The sequence below is a fragment of the Salmo salar genome, chromosome 28, assembly GCF_965601325.2.
Source record: "Salmo salar chromosome 28, fSalSal1, whole genome shotgun sequence".
Classification (NCBI taxonomy): domain Eukaryota; kingdom Metazoa; phylum Chordata; class Actinopteri; order Salmoniformes; family Salmonidae; genus Salmo; species Salmo salar.
Window position 1 is genome coordinate 16,366,188 of NC_138318.1, and position 22,532 is coordinate 16,388,719.

The window sequence follows — 22,532 nt, forward strand, 5'->3', positions numbered from 1 at the left end:
AGGAGGGGGGGCAGTAGGCTGCCAGTTTGATGGCTTGATTGATGTCAAGGAGTGATAAAACCTTAGGCAAAAAGGCTGGTTGGGCCATAAAGTCACGCCAAGGTCGTCTGTCTTCTATCGTATGCAGATAGGGCTCAGAGAGAGCGCGTGGAGTTAATTTACACGTTTTGCTGACGAAATAGCCAAGAGGAAAGCAATTTCCGAGAACCATTTTATGTCCGGCTCCTCCGTATGTTCGAAATAAGATTTCGTCAAAGCCTCCAATACTAGCCCGGGGAGATGAAGCTGGCGGACACTTTGTACGAATTGGCAGATGAGGAAGTGGGTCCCTGACGAATTTCCATCGATGAGTAAATGGTTAGCCCATATGGCTGAGGCATACACCTTCAAGGTTGAGGCAGAGCGACCTGAGTCCAATAGTTTCTGAAGGAAGCTCAGTAAAACAGGTACAGAGCAAGACACTGGTTCCTCCGCCCTGGTTTGGTAAACAGCTTCCAGCATCTCTTTTTGCGTAATATCAATACTTTTCCCACAGGTTACTTCAAAATTTGTCCAACAATCAAAAATGAATTTATGAACATGATAAACATTTTATTTACAAACTCTTGTCAACTCTGACTATGCTTGCTCATCAATGCAACTACCACCTGGTGGTCACATTGAAAATAGCCACTATCAACCAACCCGCAGTTCTACTGGACCAAGCGTCTCATCTCTTGATTTGAGCGCAACTTCATTGGGGAAGAACTGTGTAGAATTTTGGGTAAAAACTCTCACATGTTCCGTCCAGATACAGCAACCAGTTACCCTGGACAAATATGTGTCTGGAGGATTAATATTTTATAAGTTATTAAGATAACACTTTAATGCAAGTTTATTTATTGCCGTAAACAGTTGTTTTGGAGAAGAACAAGGTCAGGACGAGGTGTTGTTTTCGGTGAGTAGCTAACATGTTAATGTACAGTCAGTCACCTTACGAATTTACAAAATAACAGTTATGAAGCTGTATATCTGTTAGTCAGTTGTCACTGTTATTTTGAACTGACCTAACCAGATAACTAACTCTGGGCTACCTAGTTAGCCCCGGTGTTACGATGCTGTCCCTGATGCAGGCAAATGGGCTCTCCATAAATAACCTTAAACGTTCTGTAAACTGAATTGCCAGCTGATATAGCTAGCTACTGTTTTGTATTTTATATATTTAACGGCTAGTTATATATATTAAAGTAGTGTCACTGCTGGTTGAAGTCAGATCAGACGTAGGTCAACAAACCAAAGAGTAACTAACGTTAGCTACAAGCTAAAGCTAGCTGGGTAGATAACGTTACCGTCAATCACTCGAAGTTATCCTGTAACCTTAATCCGAAATATTTGGTATTACTTTTTTCTATCTAAAAATGACATTTGAACATTTCATTTACATTATATATGCTTGGCTCAATAGATACCTAACTAGTTATTTTGATTCGCTAAATCATGCTTATTCTGCTGTATTTGCAGCTAACCTTACTCTGATCCGAGTTCTTTTTAGGCGAACGCGGGGATACTTAGACCTGCAGGTTGTTGTTGTTATTATTAACTAGTAGACCTCAAAATGGAAGAAAGTTTTGGGTTCTCGTCGTGTCTGTATAATACACTGCTTTGGTTGGTTGTGGCATTTAGATCTGACAACGGCATCCTTTTGTGTTTGTCAATATTGCACGTTTATGATTGTTACTTTTGTATTGTTACCTTATCCTTTTTTTTAGCAATGGATATGGAACGACAAACGGAGGAAATCCAGAAAGCTATAGGCTTTATTCAGTAAGGCATCTTGAGATGTTTCTCTTTTTCCTTGTATAGTCAGTACACTATAAGCACGCAGAAAGTAAATGTGGTGGCACTGATTTTAATATATTTCACATTTTCTATACACATCCTACTTGCCTTTCCCAGACCCTGAGGGTTATGAGGTACCAATTTGTTTCATTTAAATGTTTATTCTCTTGCCTTACCCAAATTTATGAAGCCACCTGCCTGTCATCAATTGTATCAGTCCACAAATCTGCACTTTCTCAGTTATGAGTTATCTTTTATCATCCTCACAATCTCTCCACCGGACCACCTATTCTTTGCAGGCTTTTTTGACCCCGTTGGTGTGTAACTTGCTGGATGAGGGAAACAGTGTTTCGGGATAGGGAATGGAGGCATGCAGCGCAGCATGACAGTGGGGGGGTCAAAGTGGCCCGCTATGCTCAGGCAGAGGCACTGGTCATCCCCCCTGAGCTTCTGGAGAGCCTCCCCGTCAACAGGGCAGCGGCACACTTTCAGTTTGTAAGACACACACGCGCTTAACAATGTTAAAATGGTTAGTTAGCATGTGTTACCAGTCAAAAGTTTGGACACACCTACTCATTCTAAGGTTTTCCCTTTCTTATTACTATTTTATGCATTGTAGAATAATTGTGAAGACATAAACTATGAAATAATACATATGGGATCATGTAGTAACCAAAAAAGTGTTAAACAAATCAAAGTGGATTTTATATTTTAGATTCTTCAAAGTAGCCACCCTTTGCCTTGATGACAGCTTTGCACACTCTTGGCATTCTCTCGAACAGCTTCATTAGGTAGTCACCTGGAATGCATTTCAATTAACAGGTGTCTTGTTAATTTGTGTAATTTCTTTCCTTAATGTTTGAGCCAGTCAGTTGTTGTGACAAGGTAGGGGTGGTATACAGAATATGGCCCTATTTGGTAAAAGACCAAGTCCATATTATGGCAAGAAAAGCTCAAATAAGCAAAGAGAAATGACAGTCCATCATTACTTTAACCTGTCTGGGCTAGGGGGCAGTATTTTCACGGCCGGATAAAAAACGTACCCGATTTAAACTTACTACTCTTGCCCAGAAACGAGAATATGCATATTATTAGTAGATTTGGATAGAAAACACTCTGAAGTTTCTAAAACTGTTTGAATGGTGTCTGTGAGTATAACAGAACTCATATGGCAGGCAAAAACCTGAGAAAATTCCAAGCAGGAAGTGGCCTGTCTGAGAATTTGTAGTGCTTCTTTTGATTCTCTATCGAAACTACAGTATCTGTGGGGTTACGTTGCACTTTCTAAGGCTTCCATTGGCTCTCTAAAGCCTTCAGAAAGCAGATTGAGGCGTCTTCTGTCTCTGGGCAGAGTATAGTAGCTCAGTTTCTCAGTGGTCTGCCTGGTGACAGAGATTGGATATGCGTGTTCATACGAGCACGCTGTTTTTTATTTTCCTCTTTGAATGAATACACTATTGTCCGGTTGGAATATTATCGCTATTTTACGAGAAAAATACCATTAAAAATTGATTTTAAACACCGTTTGACATGCTTCTAAGTACGGTAATGGAACATTTTTAAATTTTTGGCTCGAAATGCGCTCGCGCGTTACCCTTTTGGATAGTGACCTGAACGCATGAACAAAACGTAGGTATTTGGTCATAACTAGGGATTATTTGGAACAAAAACAACATTTCTTGTGGAAGCAGCAGTCCTGGGTGTGCATTCTGACGAAGATCAGCAAAAGTAATACAATATTTCTAATACTAATTCTGAGTTTAGTGTGCCCCGAACTTGGCTGGTGTCAAAATAGCTAGCCGTGATGGCTGAGCTATGTACTCAGAATATTGAAAAAAGTGCTTTCGCCGAAAAGCTATTTTAAAATCTGACATAGCGATAGCATAAAGGAGTTCTGTATCTATAATTCTTAACCTCTATGGGCTAGGTGGGTCGCTTGCGTCCCACCTACTCAACAGCCAGTGTAATCCCGTGGCGCGATATTCAAATACCTCAAATGCAAAAACTTCAATTTTTCAAACATATGACTATTTTACACCATTTTAAAGACAAGACTCTCGTTAATCTAACCACACTGTCCGATTTCAAAAAGGCTTTACAACGAAAGCAAAACATTAGATTATGTCAGCAGAGTACCCAGCCAGAAATAATCAGACACCCATTTTTCAAGCTAGCATATGTCACATAAACCCAAACCACAGCTAAATGCAGCACTAACCTTTGATCTTCATCAGATGACACTTCTAGGAGATTATGTTATACAATACATGCATGTTTTGTTCAATCAAGTTCATATTTATATAAAAAAACAGCTTTTTACATTAGCATGTGACTAGCATGTGACTAGCATTCCCACCGAACACTGCCGGTGAATTTACTAAATTACTCACGATAAACGTTCACAAAAAACATAACAATTATTTTAAGAATTATAGATACAGAACTCCTCTATGCACTCGCTATGTCCGATTTTAAAATAGCTTTTCGGTGAAAGCACATTTTGCAATATTCTCAGTAGATAGCCCGGCATCACAGGGCTAGCTATTTAGACACCCAGCAAGTTTAGCATTCACCAAAGTCAGATTTACTATAACATTTTTCTTATTACCTTTGCTGTCTTCGTCAGAATGCACTCCCAGGACTTCTACTTCAATAACAAATGTTGGTTTGGTCCCAAATAATCCATTGTTATATCCAAATAGCGGCGTTTTGTTCGTGCGTTCAAGACGCTATCCGAAAGGGTAAATAAGGGTGACGAGCATGGCGCATTTCGTGACAAAAAAATTCTAAATATTCCATTATCGTACTTCGAAGCATGTCAACCGCTGTTTAAAATAAATTTTTATACAATTTTTCTCGTAAAAAAGCGATAATATTCCGACCGGGAAATCGTTTTTTATTACAAAGAGAGTGAAAGTAAAAGCATGCTATCCCCTCATGCACGAGCCTCAGTCTAATGGCCGTCTGATAGAGCACTTGCCAATCGCGCTAATGTGTTTCAGCCTGGGGATGGAATTACATCGTTAAGCTTTTTCCCGCCTTCTGAGAGCCCGTGGGAGCCGTAGGAAGTGTCACGTCATGCCAGAGATCCCCTGTATTTGTTAGAGATGATCAAGGAGGGCAAGAAATTGTCAGACAGGCCACTTCCTGTAAGGAATCTTCTCAGGTTTTGGCCTGCCAAATGAGTTCTGTTATACTCACAGATACCATTCAAACAGTTTTAGAAACTTTAGGGTGTTTTCTATCCAAAGCCAATAATTATATGCATATTCTAGTTACTGGGCAGGAGTAGTAACCAGATTAAATCGGGTACGTTTTTTATCCGGCCGTGCAAATACTGCCCCCTAGCCCCAACAGGTTAAAATAATTGTTATGTATTTTGTCAACGTTTATGATGAGTAATTTAGTAAATTCACCAGAAGTTTTCGGTGGGAATACACGTTCTGAACATCACACGCCAATGTAAAAAGCTGTTTTTGGATATAAATATGAACTTCATTGAACAAAACATACATGTATTGTATAACATAATGTTCTAGGAGTGTCATCTGATGAAGATCATCAAAGGTTAGTGCTTCATTTAGCTGTGTTTTGGGTTTTTGTGACATATATGCTTGCTTGGAAAATGGCTGTGTGATTATTTTGGTCTATGTACTCTCTAACATGATCTGTTTTGCTTTCGCTGTAAAGCCTTTTTGAAATTGGACAATGTGGTTAGATTAACGGGAGTCTTATCTTTAAAATGGTGTAAAATAGTCGTATGTTTGAAAAATTGAAATGATTGCATTTTTGAGGTTTTTGTATTTCGCGCCACGCTGTTCCACTGGCTGTTGAATAGAGTGGGACGGTCACGTCCCACCTATCCCAGAGAGATTAAGACATGAAGGTCAGTCAATACAGAAAATGTCATAAAATTCTGAAGGTTTCTTCAAGTGCAGTTGCAAAAACCAAGTGCTATGATGAAACTGGCGCACATGAGGACCGCCACTGGAAAGGAAGAGGATAAGTTTGTTAGCGTTAACTGCACCTCTGATTGCAGCTCAAATAAATGCTTCACAGAGTTCAAGTAACAGACACATCTCAACATCCAACTGTTCAGAGGAGACTGCGTGAATCAGGCCTTCATGGTTCAATTGCTGCAAAGAAACCACTACTAAAGGACACCAATAAGAAGAAGAGACATGCTTGGGCCAAGAACCACGAGCAATGAACATTTAGACCAGTGGAAATCTGTCCTTTGGTCTGATGAGTCCAAATTAGAGTTTTTTTTTTGGTTCCAACCACTGTCTTTATGAGACACAGAGTAGGTGAACGGATGATCTCCGCATGTGTGGTTCCCACCGTGAAGCATGGAGGAGAAGTGATGGTGTGGGTGTGCTTTGCTGGTGACACTGTTTGTGATTTGATTTAGAATTCAAGGCACACTTAACCTGCATGGCTACCACAGCATTCTGCAGCGATATGCCAGTCCCACTAAGTGCAAACCAGATGGGATATCATTTGTTTTTCATCAGGTCAGTGACCCAAAACACACCTCCAGGCTGTGTAAGGACTATTTGACCAAGGAGAGTGATGGAGTGCTGCATCAGATGACCTGGCCTTCGCAATCGCCCGACCTCAACCCGATTGAGATGAGTTGGACCACAGAGTGAAGGAAAAGCAGCCAACAAGTGCTCAGCATTTGTGGGAACTCCTTCAAGACTGTTGGAAAAGCATTCTTCATGAAGCTGGTTGAGAATGCAAAGGGTGGCTACTTTGAAGGTTTAACACTTTTTTTGGTTACAACATGATTCCATATGTGTTATTTCATAGTTTTGATGTCTACACTATTATTCCACAATGTAGAAAATAGTAAAAATAAATAAAAACCCTTGAATAAGTAGGTGTCTAAACTTTTGATTAGTACAGTATGTCTCAAAAGTTAAACCGAAAGTTATATCAAGTCTGAATAAGCACTAAGCACTAATTATATCAGGTCTGAATAAGCACTAAAGTCTAAACAAAATGGATCCCACAGTTTAATTTTCCCCAGACAACTTCCCAGTCAGTTTTTACATCTTCTCCCCCCCCTCTTTCTATGTTTGTCTCTGTTTATGTATGCCTCTTTCTCTCTCTGTATATCTCTCGCTCTCCCTGACTCTCCCCCAGGGGGAGTTTGAGCTGGATGTGCAGGACTGCGACAGCACGTTGTGCGTGTGTGAGGGCGGTCGCAGGGCGCTCTAAAGAACAGCTCTCTAAGGGAGCTGGGCCGACTCTGGGAGTTCTATGGGTGTGGCACGGGATGCCTTCTCACTGCCCCACATGTAAGGCAAGGCCACAGGGCACACGAGTACCGGAACCATAGTTCAATTAAAATGATGAATCCAATTTATTCTACGACATACTTTTAGTTACTCGCATTTCTTAAGATGTGTAAAAAATCTCAGTTAAACTTATTGTTTGTGGGATGTACTTTAATAATAAACTAGGCCTGAAGGTGAGTTTAGTTACCTCTGACTCTCTATCCACTCAAAGATCAAAATGCCAGGACAGGTACAGTGCATTCGGAAAGTATTCAGACCCCTTGAATTTTTCCACATTTTGTTACCTTACAGCCTTATTCTAAAATGTTAATGTGTTAAATAAAACATTTTCCTCATCAATCTGACCATGAGAAACAATATTCTCTGGTCTGATGAAACCAAGATTGAACTCTTTGGCCTTCATGCCAAGCGTCACATCTGGAGGAAACGTGGCACCCATCCCTATGGTGTTTTTCAGCGGCAGGGACTGGGAGACTAGTCAGGAAAGATGAATGCAGCAAAGTACAGAGAGATCCTTGATGAAAATCTGCACCAGAGTGCTCAGGACCTGAGACTGGGCCAATGGTTCACCTTCTAACAGTACAATGACCCTAAACACACAGCCAAGACAACGCAGGAGTGGTGGCAGGTAGCCTAGTGGTTAGAGCGTTGGGCCAGTAACCGAAAGGTTGCTGGATCGAATCCCCGAGCTGACTAGGTAATAATCTGTCACTCTGTCCCTGAGCAAGGCACTCTGTTCCCCGGGCGCCGAAGACGTGGATGTCGATTAAGGCAGCCCCCCGCACCTCTGATTCAGAGGGGTTGGGTAAAATGAGGAAGACACATTTCAGTTGAATGCATTCAGTTGTACAACTGACAAGGTATCCCCCTTTCCCTAGGAGTGCCTTGGGGATAAGACTCTGTCCTTGAGTGGCCCAGAAAGAGTCCGGACTTGAACCTGATCGAACATCTCTGGAATGACCTGAAAAATAGCTGTGCAGTGACACTCTCCATCCAAGCTGACAGAGCTTGAGAGGCTCTGCAGAGAAGAATGGGAGAATTTCCCAAATACAGGTGTGCCAATCTTGTAGCGTCATACCCAAGACTCGAGTCTGTAATCGCTGCCAAAGGTGCTTCAACAAAGGGTCCGAATACTTACATAAATTTGATAATTCAGGTGAAAAAAAAGATTTAATCCTTTTTAGAGCAAGGCTGTAACGTAACAAAATGTGGATAAAGTAAAGGCGTCTGAATACTTTACGAATGCACTGTATCTGCTGTGGTCCATATAAGTGATACTGTTCTCTTTACAGGTGGAGTCCTCAATGTCAGGGGGGAGAGCAATAGAGAGAATTCTTCACCTGCAGGAGAGGTGAGTGTCTTGTCGTCTTGAAAAAATAGTTTCTCATTAGCTAGGTTTCTATCCAATTGGCGACAGATTTTCATGCGAATATTCTAAAATGTGTTTTAAGAAAATATACGCATTTTCCCACCAGTGGTGTGTTTCCACCAAACTGACTTGTTGCGAATAAATTGTGTACGATGACGTAGTACACACAATGTACTTTTTTGCTTGAGTTTTAATGTACCAAATAAAAATCTAAAGTTCAATGTGTTTCCGTTGCATTTTCAACTCTACCGATTTTAGTTTTGTCAAAAACTGTTAAATAGCAAATGTGCCTACTCTGGTCTTGGCATGTGCGCACTAGCCAATAGTGCAGATAATAGGGCTGACCCTATTTAGTCGACTATTCAATTGTTTGGTCTATAGACTGCTGGTTGCCCGAGATTTCTTTAGTCGAGCAATTGAATAAAACATTTTTTTATGGTGCACAAGACACCTGTCTGATTTCTGCATGTCTCAGTGGACTAATCCATTGCACAGGCCACGGATGGCACAGTCCATCACTCTTAAGACGTGATACTGAAATTGTATATGGTTATATTATGCAAAAATAATGGTGCAACACTAATGAATCTCATATTATTTTATAACAAATGCACTTTGTCCTTCATTGGATGTGGTCACTGTCTGTTTTTAGAACCATAATCTTCAGTGCGCCTTTCCCTAAAATGCTATATGCATAATAGCAAACTTAACCAGCATATTGGGATTGAAAACAATGGTGTGGAGGCAGCAGAGACGAGGACACAGCCCTAGCCTAATGCCCTATTCAGACGGGATTAGTTTTACTGGGGGTGGTTGGGTGATGTAATTATGTTGCCAAGCACAAAACACCACATCATCTGTAACTTTAGTCCCGTCCGAATCTGCCATGTCAGTGGCATTTGTACATGGCAGGAGAATAACAATTCCAGCCATAATAATCTACTGTTTTTTGGCAAACTCCAAGATTCTCTGATAACACTAGTCCTATGCGAATTGATATCCATGTGTTTCGAGAGAAATGTTTGAGTTTGACAGGTGTTGCTCACGGTTTGAGTAAGAAACAATAACTAATTCAATAAATTGAAATAAGTGCTGTGCATAGCCTATATATGATGTGCCTACATGTATCAACTTTCACAGTGAATACTTTTGTTCATACAGTGCATTGGAAAGTATTCAGACCCCTTTATCTTTTTCCACATTTTGTTAAGTTGTTACGCCTTATTCTAAAATGTATTAAATAAATGAGAGGCTCTGCAGAGAAGAATGTGAGAAACTCCCCAAATACAGGTGTGCCAAGGTTGTAGCTTCATACCCAAGAAGACTCGAGCCTGTAATCGCTGCTAAAGTTGCTTCAACTAAGTACTGAGTTAAAGGTCTGAAGACTTAAGTAAATGTGACGTTTTTCTTTGCAGAAATGTCTAAAAAAGTATTTTTACTTCGTCATTATGGGGTATTGTGTGTAGATTGAGGGTGAAAAAACAATTTAATCTGCTTTAGAATAAGGTTGTAACGTAACAAAATTTGGGTAAAGTCAAGGGGTCTGAATACTTTCCGAATGCACTGTGTTCCAAAGATGGTTTGGTATGGTTTAGAAACTTTGGAATCAAGTTCGAGTTGACAGTGTAGCCCTGTTAGCGCCTGGACTTGTTGAAATATCTTCACGCCTAGAAGAAAACCTCCAGGCTTCCGTCAACTGTCGATTTTTATTGGGAAAAAATTATGAATTACTGAGCAGTTTGGAAAAAACAAATCCAGCCCGACTTGTCCTCTGGAATAACGGATGTTCTGGGGTAATTATTACATAACCAACATTCTCTAATAATACTAGTCCCATGCGAATAGGGCTTAGCCTAAATGTCTAAGAAAATTGAGGAGAGAGCAAACCACAAATTATTTAGGTCTATAATCAATAGCCTAATTGTTAAATGTGCCTGGCTTTATAAATCATCCATTTTATATTTACAGAAATAAGACAGATCTTGCTTCTGTTGCCTGTTTGACTGTTTGTTTAACAGCCTACTGATTCCGTGAGCAACAAGCCTCATGCAACGGCAAAATGTCATATAAAGCAATTTCACAGTTTTGGCTGTTTTTAGTCTTTGCAATGCTGTAATTTAAGCCTTTTTTTTTCTTCATTACAACAGACTGGTATTACTTATAATTTATTTAATGTTGTTTGCACTGTTCCAAACAGGCAGAAAAATAATATTGTAATCTAACAGCACCTGTTTGTTATACATAATATGCATACAGTTCTCGCTCCTATACCTTTTTTCTTGGTCTCGTTGTTGTTATTATTATTTTGATCATTATAATAAATAGTGCCGTTATCATTAGTAGGAGTTGTATAGCAGCCTTGTATAACCACCATCGAGCAGTAGGCCTTAGAGCGTGTTTTGTTTAGCCTTTAATACCTCAACTTATTATGCCTATATTTCAATATATAGGCTACTGTATCAATCATTCATTCGTTCCTGCCATCACACAAGATACAAGACATTCATGCTTCGAAATGAAATCAAGCATTTTTGCCTTAAAATTAGATGAATAATTAGCCTAAACAATAAATAAACCACAATTCACAAATGCATGCAAACGGTTTTTAGTCTGGTGTAATAAAGGCTTTATAAATATTTTTCCCCGTTGGAACAGACTCTCTGGTACACATATTGTATTAGGACTGCCCGTTCCATGATCTCGCCATCACGGTTGACAACTCCATTGTGTCCTCCTCCCAGAGCGCTAAGAACCTTGGCGTGACCCTGGACAACACCCTGTCGTTCTCTACTAACATCAAGGCGGTGACCCGATCCTGTAGGTTCATGCTCTACAACATTCGCAGAGTACGACACTGCCTCACACAGGAAGCGGCGCAGGTCCTAATCCAGGCACTTGTCATCTCCCATCTGGATTACTGCAACTCGCTGTTGGCTGGGCTCCCTGCCTGTGCCATTAAACCCCTACAACTCATCCAGAATGCCGCAGCCCGTCTGGTGTTCAACCTTCCCAAGTTCTCTCACGTCACCCCGCTCCTCCGCTCTCTCCACTGGCTTCCTGTTGAAGCTCGCATCCGCTACAAGACCATGGTGCTTGCCTACGGAGCTGTGAGGGGAACGGCACCTCCGTACCTTCAGGCTCTGATCAGGCCGAGTCAATCACCACCTTCCGGAGACACCTGAAACCCCACCTCTTTAAGGAATACCTAGGATAGGATAAAGTAATCCTTCTACCCCCCCCCCCCCCCCCCCCCCCCTTTAAAAGATTTAGATGCTCTATTGTAAAGTGGTTGTTCCACTGGATATCATAAGGTCAATCCACCCATTTGTAAGTCGCTCTGGATAAGAGCGTCTGCTAAATGACTTAAAATGTAAAACATATTTATTTAGTGTTTACACTATTCCAAATGGTCATCAAAAATAATATTGTAATCTATCAGCAACTGTTTGGCACAGACAATACTCACACCATACTCACGCAGTGCTTGCTCCTATACCCTTCTCTTTCTGGATCTCCAGTAGCTTCCACAACTAAGTCAAAGGTCTTCCACCGATCTGACTTCCCATTTTCTTCCGGAGCAACCGGTAAACATTTTGCACGTTTCCGGTTTCTTTTTCACATCCTTCGCATCCATTTTGCTGTCGACATTACTGTGTTCGGAGTTTGTTATAACCAATTTATTAATGCGATTATGATCGGCTATAGGTCAGGCCCTGTTGGTCGCATGCAATGCTTACATGATTCACGTAAAGAGTGCAAGGGTTGAGGCAATGGGGAATGTTTTTCTTTAACAAATTAGGGATTTCGGGAACAGCTTTTCAGTCAAACAAGTAAACTAAATGGCTCAAATAATGTTGCAGGGACAGCGCAATAAACACTTGACTGCCGTTTTGCATCTATCATCATGTCACCAGAATAAGAGCCTCAATATTTATTGGAAAGGATCATCAAGGGCACTTTCACCACCCTGTGAAGTTCATCATAACTTATTTAATCTGTAGCCTAACTGCATGGTTTCGCGAGTCGCTGTGGGAGGACCACACCATATCATTGCATGACTTCAAGTTTACTCCTATATTATGGTTATTATATCAATAATTTCGCATAAGCGTTTCCACCTCCATTTCACATTCATTTTACCGACACAAAAAGATCACGAATTAACAAATTATCTTTTATTTATAAAATTTTACCGAAACAGCTTGTTTCCATCACAGCTGTCTTGATTTTTATTTATAAGGTATGACTTTACTCACATAAAAACTGTGGGTGGAAACGTGGTTATTGACATTTTCTTATTACGGGTGAATGGTTAATGTTTTGATTAACCAAGCCTTGTCTCTTATTTTAGATGTCCTCCAATGGGCAGAATATTTGACTGACATTGCATCAGGTATGTCAGCTCACCATAAAAACATAACATTTAACTTTAACAATTTGTCATTGTCATTGGCGTTTCTCTCAAATTCCCTTCTCTACCTTCTCTCCATGGCTCGATCTCATCTTCCTCTTTTTTTCTTTATCCCTCTCCTCCCTCCCAGTTGATCTGTCCAACGCCCAGTGTATCCCTGCCCCTCTGGCCACACCCATCCCTGTCAGCGATAAGCCCAGTGGCCACACCCTGTGCTGACCTATTTGATAGCTCCAGTATGGGCCTGCCCCCCCTGCCCTACTCTGTCCCCGTGTCGGAGCACATGGAATGCAGCGTGATCCCCGACGATCTGGACAGCCTGCTGGGGTATGACTGCATCTCCGAGAAAGTCAGCGAGGTGAGAGGGTCGCTACTAAGGTCACGTCAATGAAGGATGCTGACCGTGCTGTATCGTCCCTCTGTTGACCAGTAGACATTTGATGAAAGAGGAGGTACAGACATTAGTCAGTAGAATATAGAAACATTTAAGAAAGTATTTCTGGGAGTTGCATGACATCAGTGGTGTTTTTTATTTATTTTACCTTTATTTAACTAGGCAATTAAGAGCAAATTCTTATTTTCAATGACGGCCTAGGAACAGTGGGTTAACTGCCTTGTTCAGGGGCAGAATACCAGATTTGTACCTTGTCAGCTCAGGGATTTGATCTTGCAACCTTTCGGTTACTAGTCCAACGCTCCAACCACTGGGCTACGCTGCCGTGTAAAGTGCTTAAGTAAAAATTCTTTGAAGTACTACATAAGTAGTTTTTGGGGGTTTTTGTTTATATTTTTGACAACTTTTACTTACTACAGTCCTAAAAAAACAATGTACTTCACCCCCTTTCAAGCAAACATTCCTGGTCATCCCTACTGCCTCTGATCTGGCGCACTCACTAAACATAAATGCTTAGTTTGTAAATTAATGAGTGTTGGAGTGTGCCCCTGGCTATCTGGGGGAGAGGAAAAAAACAAGAAAATATGCCGTCTGGTTTGCATAATATAAGGAATTAGAAATGTACTTTTACTTTTGACACTTAAGTATATTTTAGCAATCCCATTTACTTTTGATACGTAAGTATATTAAAACCAAATACTTTTAGACTTTTACTCAAGTAGTATTTTAATGAGTGACTTACTTGAGTCATTTTCTATTAAGGTATCTTTACTTTTACTCAAGTATGACATTTGAGTACTTTTTCCACTACTGCCTGACGGGTTGCATATTTTAGTAGTTTAACTTCCACCACTGAAGTACCTTACATGGAGCACAGAGCTATGCATTTCTGGTCTAGAAGGAGATCTAGAATAATGTCTCTCTCTCCCTCAGTCACAGAGCCCAGTCCATTGCGCTATCCCTACCAACCTCCCCAACACAGCTGTGGGCCTGCACCCTCCATACTCCTCCAGCCTCCTCGCCCCAGCTACCCCCTGCCTTCTTCAGCTTCACTGTCAGCCAGATGTCCGCCCTGGAGCCCTACCCTTCGCTGGGCTAGAGGGACCAGACCTCCACACAGGCGCTGGATGCCCTGGGGGCCTTTTCCCAGGAGGCTGGGGACACAGAAGGCAAAGGAGGGTCTGGAATTGGAGGGCTGGACTCCCTCTCTGAGTACACCTTGCCTGGTGAGTGGATGAGATGTATGGACAAGGTGTATGGGTCCGGGTGTGTGTTTGGTGATGTCAATTATATTGAAAACAGCAAAGCCATTGTAGCAGGCTTCTTTTTTTTCCTTTTTCTTTTGCCACTATCCACTCTTATTTTGCAACCATACAGTTTAAACCTGCGTCAGCTGTTACTTAAACCTTCCCGGAACTGCCCATTGACCCTGAACAGTCCTCGGGGAATGCGTTAGTTGTTGTTGAAGCTAGTCCGTGTCAGCAGCACTGCTGTATAGCCACATGTTGTCTGATATCCCTGTGTCCTTGTGTTGCTGTTCTGTTTTCCAGGGGGAAGAATTTCTCACAGCTTCGTCCCTGGGAACTACAAACACAGCTCCCCTCACACAGTAAGACAGCGGCATAACGCCTGAACACTCCGATGGATACTCTCAACTTCTTTCTCCTCTCTTCTGAGTTTATAACAACATGGATGTCTCTGGCTACTCCTACTATACTTGTTTTAAAAAAAATCCAAGATATAAATCCCATGACCTTTCTCTTACCCCTCCAGAATATGTTATGTTGAGGATTAATTTTATACTAAGCAGTATTAAGTCAATGTTGTCTGTTACATCAATGTCTGCATAATTGCACCTTGTTTGATGAATAAAGTATTTTGAATAAAAATGAATTGAATGGTAAGTCCACCTACTCTTCTCTCAGCAGGTTCGCGGGATATGGACTACCAGTACCAGGCGGAAGCATCTCACCGCTGTAAGAGGGACCTGCTGCTGTCTCGCTTCAAGGCCCCACCTGGAACAGGGTCAGGCCTCACCCCGCTAGGAACAACTTCCTGGGGGCCTTCGTGCTCTGCAAAGGTACGTACAGTACCGGTCTCAAAAGTTTTAGAACACCTACTCATTGCAGGGTTTTCTTTATTTTGACTATTTTCTACATTGTAGAATAATAGTGAAGACATCAAAACTATGGAATCATGTACTAACCAAAAAAGTGTTAAACAAATCAAAATACATTTGAGATTCTATAGCCACCCTTTGCCTTGATGACAGCTTTGCACACTCTTGGCATTCTCTCAACCAGGTTCACCTGGAATGCTTTTCCAACAGTCTTGAAGGAGTTCCCACATATGCTGAGCACTTGTTGCCTGATTTTTCTTCACTCTGTGGTCCAACTCATCCCAAACCATCTCAATTGGTTTGGGTTGAGGTTGGGTGATTGTGGAGGCCAGGTCATCTGATGCAGCACTCAATCACTCTCCTTCTTGGTGAAATAGCCCTTACACAGCCTGGAGGGTGTGTTTTTGGGTCATTGTTCTGTTGAAAAACAAATGATAGTCCCACTAAGCACAAACCAGATGGGATGGCGTATTGCTGTGGTGGACATGCTGGTGAAGTGTGCCTTGAATTCTAAACAGATCACAGACAGTGTCACCAGCACATGCATGTTCTCTTACTCAAATAAGCACAGAAGTGCTGGCAGTAGTTTTAATGTTGCTTAAACAGAATTTGCCTATCAGAGATAGTAAATATTATGTACTCTCTACCTCATACGTCTTCCCTGTTCCTCCTCTGTCTCCCTGAAGAGGTCCAGGAGCGCCGGGAATGCCTATATGGTGAGAACTGCACATTTGCCTACTGCCAGGAGGAAATAGACCTGTGGACCCAGGAGAGGAAGGGGGCTCTGAGAAGGGAGCTGCTGTTTGACCCGCTGGGCAGCACCGTGAGACGGGCACTCAGCGTCACACGCCTGCTGCAGCTGCACATGGGCATGTTCATGTTCCTCTGTGAGGTAGGGTGTGTTCACATAGACCTCCCCATGGTGAACTTTGCAGTATTCTGTATGTCTACACACACACTCTGTTTCGCTCTCTCCCCCTCTCTGCAGGAATGTTTTGACAGTAAACAAATGATAGTCCCACTAAGCACAAACCAGATGGGATGGCGTATCGCTGTGGTGGACATCATCAGCAAGCACAGCAAAGAGAACTTGGCTGTCTGCTCAAACCTCACTGCCCGGCATCCCTTTGACGATAACAAGTGAGTCTCCTAGACCTTTCTGTACTTTTCCGTCGTCCTCTCTCTGTCCTTCAGTGTATCAGATCCAAATAAGCACTTTATCTTGGTATAATGGATCCTAAATCCAATTTCCCTCAGACAATATTCCAGTCAGCTATTTGCACCCTGTCCCCTTCTGCCCTCTCCTTCTATCTCATCCCCTTTTTCTCAGGTGCCTAGTGCATGTGGTGCGTTCTGCCAACGTGCGCTACAGTAAGGTGCGCCCGCTGCACCCCCTCTGCCAGTTTGACATGTGTCGTCACGAGGTGCATTACAGCTGCCAGCGCGAGGACAGCTGCTCCTTCGCCCACTCCGTCATAGAACTCGAAGTGCTGGGTGCTGCAGCAGGACACCGGTACAGAAGTACTCATGTTTGCACGCATGGCTGCACACACAGACACACTCTATGAAGGATTGCAGCAAAATAACCAAAGTTCACGCTATCATCTGTTACTTTGTCTCTCTTCCCTCTCTCTCCCCCAGGTATCACCCATGAAGAGATGGTACAGGCTAGCGCCAAATGCTCAGAAACAGAAGATGAGCATGAGATGGGCACGATGCCCTTGTCTCCTAATACAATACATCATTTGGGTTATTGTTTTAAGGGCTTGATTTACAAAATCTCTCTCACTCTTGCTCTCAGCCTATGCACGTCCCACCAGAGCTTTAGTGGAGGGGTGGGGGGAATAGGGGGAGGGGGAAACAACCTCAAGGGTGGAGGGGATGGCAGGGGGTTAAACCTGAAGATGAAGTTTGTCTGTGGCCAGTGCTGGAGGGATGGACAGGTCCACGAACCAGACAAGGCCCTCAAGTACAGCACTGCTAAAGCATGACACAGGTGAGAGACTATATCAAACTGACATCTGCACTCATGGTAATTGCTGAAGTTCTCATGTCAATATGAGGCTGCAGGGGCTACCATCTGTTTCATGACCAGGCCTGAATTGATAATTAATAGGATAAAAGGAATGTTAAAGAAATAGGCCCATTAAAGGATTAACTCTATAGAAATGCATAATACCTTGTTCTGAATGGTCAATTTCACTAACTTGATAATTGTAGTCCATAGTCATGTTCTTTTCTCTTTCTCCCGCCCATCTCTCATCTCTTTTCCTCATCTCTGTCTTCCACTTTCCACCTCTCTCCAGCTGGACTAAGGAGCGTTGGGTATTGCTGGTGAAGTCTTTTGAGAAGAAGTGGGTCGTTGTGCGGCCGCTTCCCTTCTCCCGTGCATACCCACAGCAGGATGACGTAATTCCCTCCCCCTTCTCTATCCCTCCATCACTCACTCTTTTCTCCCTTCCCCTCTCTCATACACAGTCACACCCACATAAGTATGAACTGAGCCACCCCTCTACTAATTTTCTCCATCCCTCCCTCCCCTTGGGGTCTGTTTTAATCTCTCCAATCAGGCAATCATTTCCAGCAGACCTCTCACATGCTGAATACAGCTGATGTTGTTTATAGCTCTCCTCCTCTCGTCTTTACACCTATAGGCAGCTTGGCCTTTGTTCCACAGTAGGTTAGCTATCTGTCTTGCTACTACTTGTGAAGGAAAAGGCTTTCTGTAAAGAAGGGCCAGTATGTCAGCATCCGTTTCAATTGTGTTTTGACATCCGATGATAAGGATTGTCAAATAAAATCACAGTAAAGTGCACAATCAGGACATGCAGTGCAGTATTAAAGCAGTCTCCTAGATGTGTGTCCATGTGATGAAGCAGAAGTGCCACTACATCGGGAACTGTTCCTTCGCCCAGTCTGGAAGAGAGGGATGTCTGGACGTACATGAAGAACAACAGCTGTAAGATTCTGTCTTTCTGTTGCTTTTCCTCACATTATTTTCCTCTTCTTGTGTGTGTCATGGCCAAACAAATAATGTATTTACAGTGTTTTTGTTTGCGGCGCTAATCCCTGTCCCCTTCTGTCCACAGTGAGGGACATGCAGCAGATGTATGACATGTGGCTCAGGCTGACCAGTCAGAATAGAATCACTGACGCAAGCCGTCTCTGGAGGAGAAATGGGTTTCCATGACGACAGATTACACTGAGTCATTGGTGAGTGGCTTAAGTCATAGGGGTACTAAGGTAACATAGAACTGTTTTAAGATGGTCATTAGCTATTTGATTTGGAATTTTATGACCCCTTTAGGGATCCCCCCCCCCAAAAAAAATACAGGATTTGATCAAATATAGTATTTGGCCTTCACTACTATAGCCCATAGAAACACGTTGAGTAACACATTCATAAATGGCAAAAAAGACAGTAAAAAAATAAATCATAAGGTTTTGAAGTGTATGTCCTATATTTAGGAGATATGAGAAAGCTCAGGAAATATTAAAAAAAATTGGGACACAATCCCTTATTTTTGTTGGCACAACTACCTCCTTTCTTCCATTCCTTTTTGTATGGGTTACCTTCAGACGAGTCCCTTGACACTTGTGAGAGTCTCCCCTTTCCATAGAGTGGAATAATAGTTTTGTAGCTCAAACCGTTCGGACGCTACATAGGTTTTTGTGAGATTCCTCATGGTCTGGCAAACAAGGTTATAGCTCGGCCATCTTCTGCAGATGCAGAAGGTCGACATAGGCGGATAAAGTAGATTGAGACGCAGCCCGTGCAAAAAACCTGAAACTGATGGGGATTTTTTTTATGTTACTTAGATTTGATACACGGCTGTGTCAGTAGACTCCTTAAGGATTAAAAACAAGTGGTATATTTTTATTCTAGCCTTTTCTGATGTTTGATGTGGAGAGACCATTTTCTGTGTGTCAGTCTGGGCGTCAATTGTCAGAAGGAGGAGATATGTGAGTGTTGTCAGGCTGAGGAGGAGCTGGCCCTGGAGCTGTGGCTAAGTGACCCTGCTCCCACTACACCAGAGACCAGCTACAGTACCTACCGCCTGTGACGAGAGTATGAATGCTAACACACGCACACACCCCCTTACAGTACGACAAACTGCTGATGCAACAGGCACCGCCATGTGCGACTCACACACAGAAAGTAATGTATAAGAAAATGCACGCCCATAATCTGAGGGGTTTGACTAAGGTTTGGCTGTTATTAACTTCAATCTGAACCTCATTGCATTTCTAGCACGCTGCAGATGTCACTGTACTGGACGTGTCTGCCCTTCCCCTATATTACAGCCCTCAAAGTCGCCCCTTTACAAATACGGAGTGGCTGCATGGCCGAATTCTCATGACGCCTCTTCCCGATCGCTAAACAACCAAACAAATTAGGCTACAAAATATATATATTTTTGAAATGTTCTTTCAAATCGCTGCAGGGTTTTTATTTCAGCTGTTCAGAAATGAGGCAGAGAAATGCACAGAACGTGTTCAGGTTGTTTAGCTCTGGGGAAGAGGTGTCTAGGGGGGTGAAACCGGGCGCTCACTCATCCTTACAAATAAGCCCCCTATATATGTTGCTAGGGACAGACGTCTACAACCAAATCCTACCCTCCTTTCCTTGTAGGAACGTAGAAAGATGGAGAGTGAAATAGGACAGAAATTGTGAGTACGCCATTTTGTTTGTCCATGGTAGTTAGTGCTTCACTCTATTTGTCTGCCATATCGGTAGAGGACTATGAATGTAAAGCCAGTCAATGCCATAATGAGAGAGCCATCAAATGATATATGGTTGTGGAATGTATTCGGAATACCCAAGACAAATCTTATATAACATTTAAAATGAACCCCTACCCCACCTATCCTCCCCTTTATTGATAGAAATTGCATGGCAGTCTTTTGGTTACACAAGCAAGCCAGGCAGCCCAACCTGTGGTCAGCACTGACATGTACACGCATTCACATACGTATGCACTGAGCAGGCTCAGAATGGAACAGTGTTTCATAATATGGCATTGATATTGGAGGACTATAGGGGTCAAAAGTGACACTAGCAGCTGTCTTCAGCTTCAGTACTCGCAGACTCTTCACTCGGACCCACTCAAACATACTGTGCCGTATGCTTAGAGCTTGAGTTTTCGTGGACCACATGAACAAGTCCTGGTTTGTCCTGGTCCGTAGGGCTGGCACAATTACAGCATAATCGTGAAACTGACGAACCATTGTTATTATTTCTCATAACCGTTTTCTTTTTATTTACGAACAACTGACTGAAGACGGGACAGTCGGTTATTCGTGCGGTTGAGTTCGTTTCTGTGGTAACATGGACTCTTCACAACGTGATGAATCTTTGTTGCTCCTTGCTGAAGCAAGCAAGTTGTTGTAGCAAACAAGTATTTGGTTGCCTAGGCAATGCCCCCCCACCCTGCGGTCGGGAGAGGAGACAACTTGCAGTCAGGAGGAGAGGAGAAAATGTGCATCTTAAAACCCCCCAAAAAGACCAATAACCATCATCCAAAATTCCATGACTGTCACAGCCCTACTGGTCAGGTGACGTGGCTTCATTGGCATGTCGACCACCAGTTTAACAAGGATAATGTGAAGTTACCCTTGCCCCATTAGCCCTCAAATGTAAATCTTTGCTGATTCATCAAGGGAAAACTGATTGTCTGGGATGTGTCAGAGGTCATGAAAAGATGTTACGCACAATATCAATGAAGACATAAAAAGTAAATGAAAGTAAAATAGGACTACCCATAATTTAGGCTTAAAAGGTACGTTTTTAGCCTAGTCTTAAATTTTGACGTGTGTGTATATACATGTACACACTGTGTGTGTGTGTGTATGTATATGTACGTACGCACGCACGCATGCATACATTCTTAGGCTGCGGTAATACAACTTTTTTTTTTTACTAGAATAAATGCATTTTCTGAACACCTCACAACATTACGTACATATTAAACCTTCAATCATTTTTTTCCCCCACATCAGGTATTAAAGCCATTGTATTATTGTCCATTTTTGTCTGATATGGACACCATTTATCTTCAACCCCGTCACAGACAATATGGAAGTTGTCTGAATATGATTGTAAAAGATGCTTGTTATAAAATCAACATGTACCTAATGCTCATATGTCCCCTAAACCATTTATTTTATTATAAATATAAAATGTATGTAGAGTCTCAGAATTTTGCTATATTAAACCCTGAAATAGACATTGTCAGCGAGTCATCATTTAAATAAAAAAATGCTTTCAATTCAGAATTATAACATGAATCTAATCTTCTTGGGATTGTCCTTAACATTTCAGACTGAGCTCAGAAAACATCAAATTCATCTTTGCCATTTTATTTTATTGTAATGTGATGGGGTTGAGACTAGGGTGACCGTTGAATACTGTAACGGGGTTGAAGAGACACATCCGTTTCCATTTAAACTAGTTTAGTTTACTATCAAACTCCTGCATTTCATTTTTATGTAACCATGTAATAAGGACATTAGATATATTTAGAATAATCTGGGTTTTATTAACCGAACTGCAGTAAATATCGCAACATATAAAAAAACATCAGGCATTAGGGTAATTAATAACATTCAACAGGTTTCATCAGTAAAGTTCAACGTGTCATCAAACTGAACATTTTCCAAGAGCATTTAGAATGCTAGAATAGCTGTAACTACAGCACTAGTGTCAGTATGACGATCCTTCTTCTCAGGAGCACCATATTCATTCATTCATTCATTCATTCATTCATTGTTTTCTTCCTGAGAGTCTGGCCAACACAACTCTCAACGTCTAGGTGGCGGGATGTCACACGCTGTGGGGGTGGAATCATCTCAAGGACTTCATCAAACTGATACCAGTGGATGTCGTCTCGATAGAGACCAGTGAAATCTGCCCAAGAAGACCTGCATTTCCCACACTGGATTTCATCCACAGGTTGTGGATTTTCCTCATTTGCTGGCTGTTCTTGAGCAGCCAGGACCTTCTGCCTGAAACTGAAGTGCTGTGTGTTAAAGCATGCACAGTTTAGGTCCTTCTTTGTTGAACAAAGGCTGCTGACATCACGAGACATCAGCTCACCAAGAGCAAGGGTGATGACCTG

At 42.1% G+C, this 22,532-nt stretch overlaps 1 protein-coding gene across 1 annotated transcript; it reads left to right on the forward strand.

Moving 5' to 3' along the window:
• The first annotated feature begins 5,409 nt into the window (after positions 1-5,409).
• LOC106589532 (zinc finger CCCH domain-containing protein 7B) lies at positions 5,410-21,690 on the forward strand. Its single transcript, XM_082970367.1, is given in 13 exon segments — positions 5,410-8,472; positions 12,842-12,883; positions 13,032-13,259; positions 14,229-14,521; positions 14,846-14,904; positions 15,221-15,304; positions 15,307-15,375; positions 16,101-16,306; positions 16,403-16,554; positions 16,745-16,927; positions 17,056-17,410; positions 17,721-18,373; positions 18,504-21,690. Coding segments are annotated over 6 exon segments (693 nt in total). The 5' UTR covers positions 5,410-8,472; positions 12,842-12,883; positions 13,032-13,259; positions 14,229-14,521; positions 14,846-14,904; positions 15,221-15,234; the 3' UTR covers positions 17,069-17,410; positions 17,721-18,373; positions 18,504-21,690.
• The last annotated feature ends 842 nt before the right edge of the window (positions 21,691-22,532 follow it).